The sequence below is a fragment of the Microtus ochrogaster genome, chromosome 15 (assembly GCF_000317375.1).
Source record: "Microtus ochrogaster isolate Prairie Vole_2 chromosome 15, MicOch1.0, whole genome shotgun sequence".
Classification (NCBI taxonomy): domain Eukaryota; kingdom Metazoa; phylum Chordata; class Mammalia; order Rodentia; family Cricetidae; genus Microtus; species Microtus ochrogaster.
Window position 1 is genome coordinate 11293482 of NC_022017.1, and position 906 is coordinate 11294387.

Here is a 906-nt window from a genome sequence, read left to right on the forward strand (position 1 = left end):
CCGAGAAAGCTGTTTGGAGATGAAAAGGAACCTCTCTTCCAGGCTACAGGTTACAGATGGCTTATAAAGATCATAGAGCTGGGCTGGAGAGATGGCTCAGCGGTTAAGAGCACTGGCTGCTGGCCGGGTGGTAGTGGCACACACCTTTGATCCCAACACTTGGGGGGCAGAGGCAGGTGGATCTCCATGAGTTGGAGGCCAGCCTGGGCTGCAAAGTGAGTCCCAGGACAGTTAGGACTGTTACACAACTACTGGCTGCTCTTCCAGAGGACCTGAGTTCAATTCCCAGCACCCACATGGCAGCTCGTAACTGTCTGTCTGTAACTCCAGTTCCTGGGGATCTGACACCTTCACACCAATGCATATAAAATTAAAAAAAATCACAGGAGCCTGGTGTATCCTTGTAACTTGTCTGAAGTAATACCATCCCAGGAGCCCATGGGTGTTTCGTCTCCTCAAATTCTGCACAATACTGCATGGTTTCAGCTGTAGCACCTTGGGTTTGGGGCCTACAGTGAACAGAACATTGTGTTCTAGCTTGGCAGTCCACTCCATACCTCATACCTTGGTCAGGTATTTGATAACAGGCTCCATGAGACTCAGGTTGCTCTTGCTGGCTGCCACAGAGCTAAGCTCCAAACGAAGGAGGGCATGGGCCGGTAAGTTCTGCAGCACCCTTGCCAGGGCAGGAGCACCGAGCGTATTGTAAGACAACGACAAGGTCTTCAGGTGCTCAGCGTCTGTACAGGGCAAGAACTTTCGTCAAGGCATGCAGATACCCACTGCCCTCTCCCTACCCTAGAGTTCTGACCCCAGAAACCTTGTGAAGACTTTAAAGAAACTGCTACCCAGCCAGGCAGTGGTGGCACACTCCTTTAATCCCAGCACTCGGGAGGCAGAGGCAGG

The 906-nt window shown here is 52.0% G+C and overlaps 1 protein-coding gene across 1 annotated transcript in view; it reads right to left on the reverse strand.

The window, feature by feature from the left end:
- The window catches only part of Tonsl (tonsoku like, DNA repair protein), a 14293-nt gene that overhangs the window by 3310 nt on the left and 10077 nt on the right, over positions 1–906 (reverse strand). The window contains exon 23 of the mRNA XM_005354123.3: positions 565–740. Coding sequence (XP_005354180.1) covers positions 565–740 — 176 coding nt within the window. The remainder of the gene's footprint in view (positions 1–564; positions 741–906) is intronic.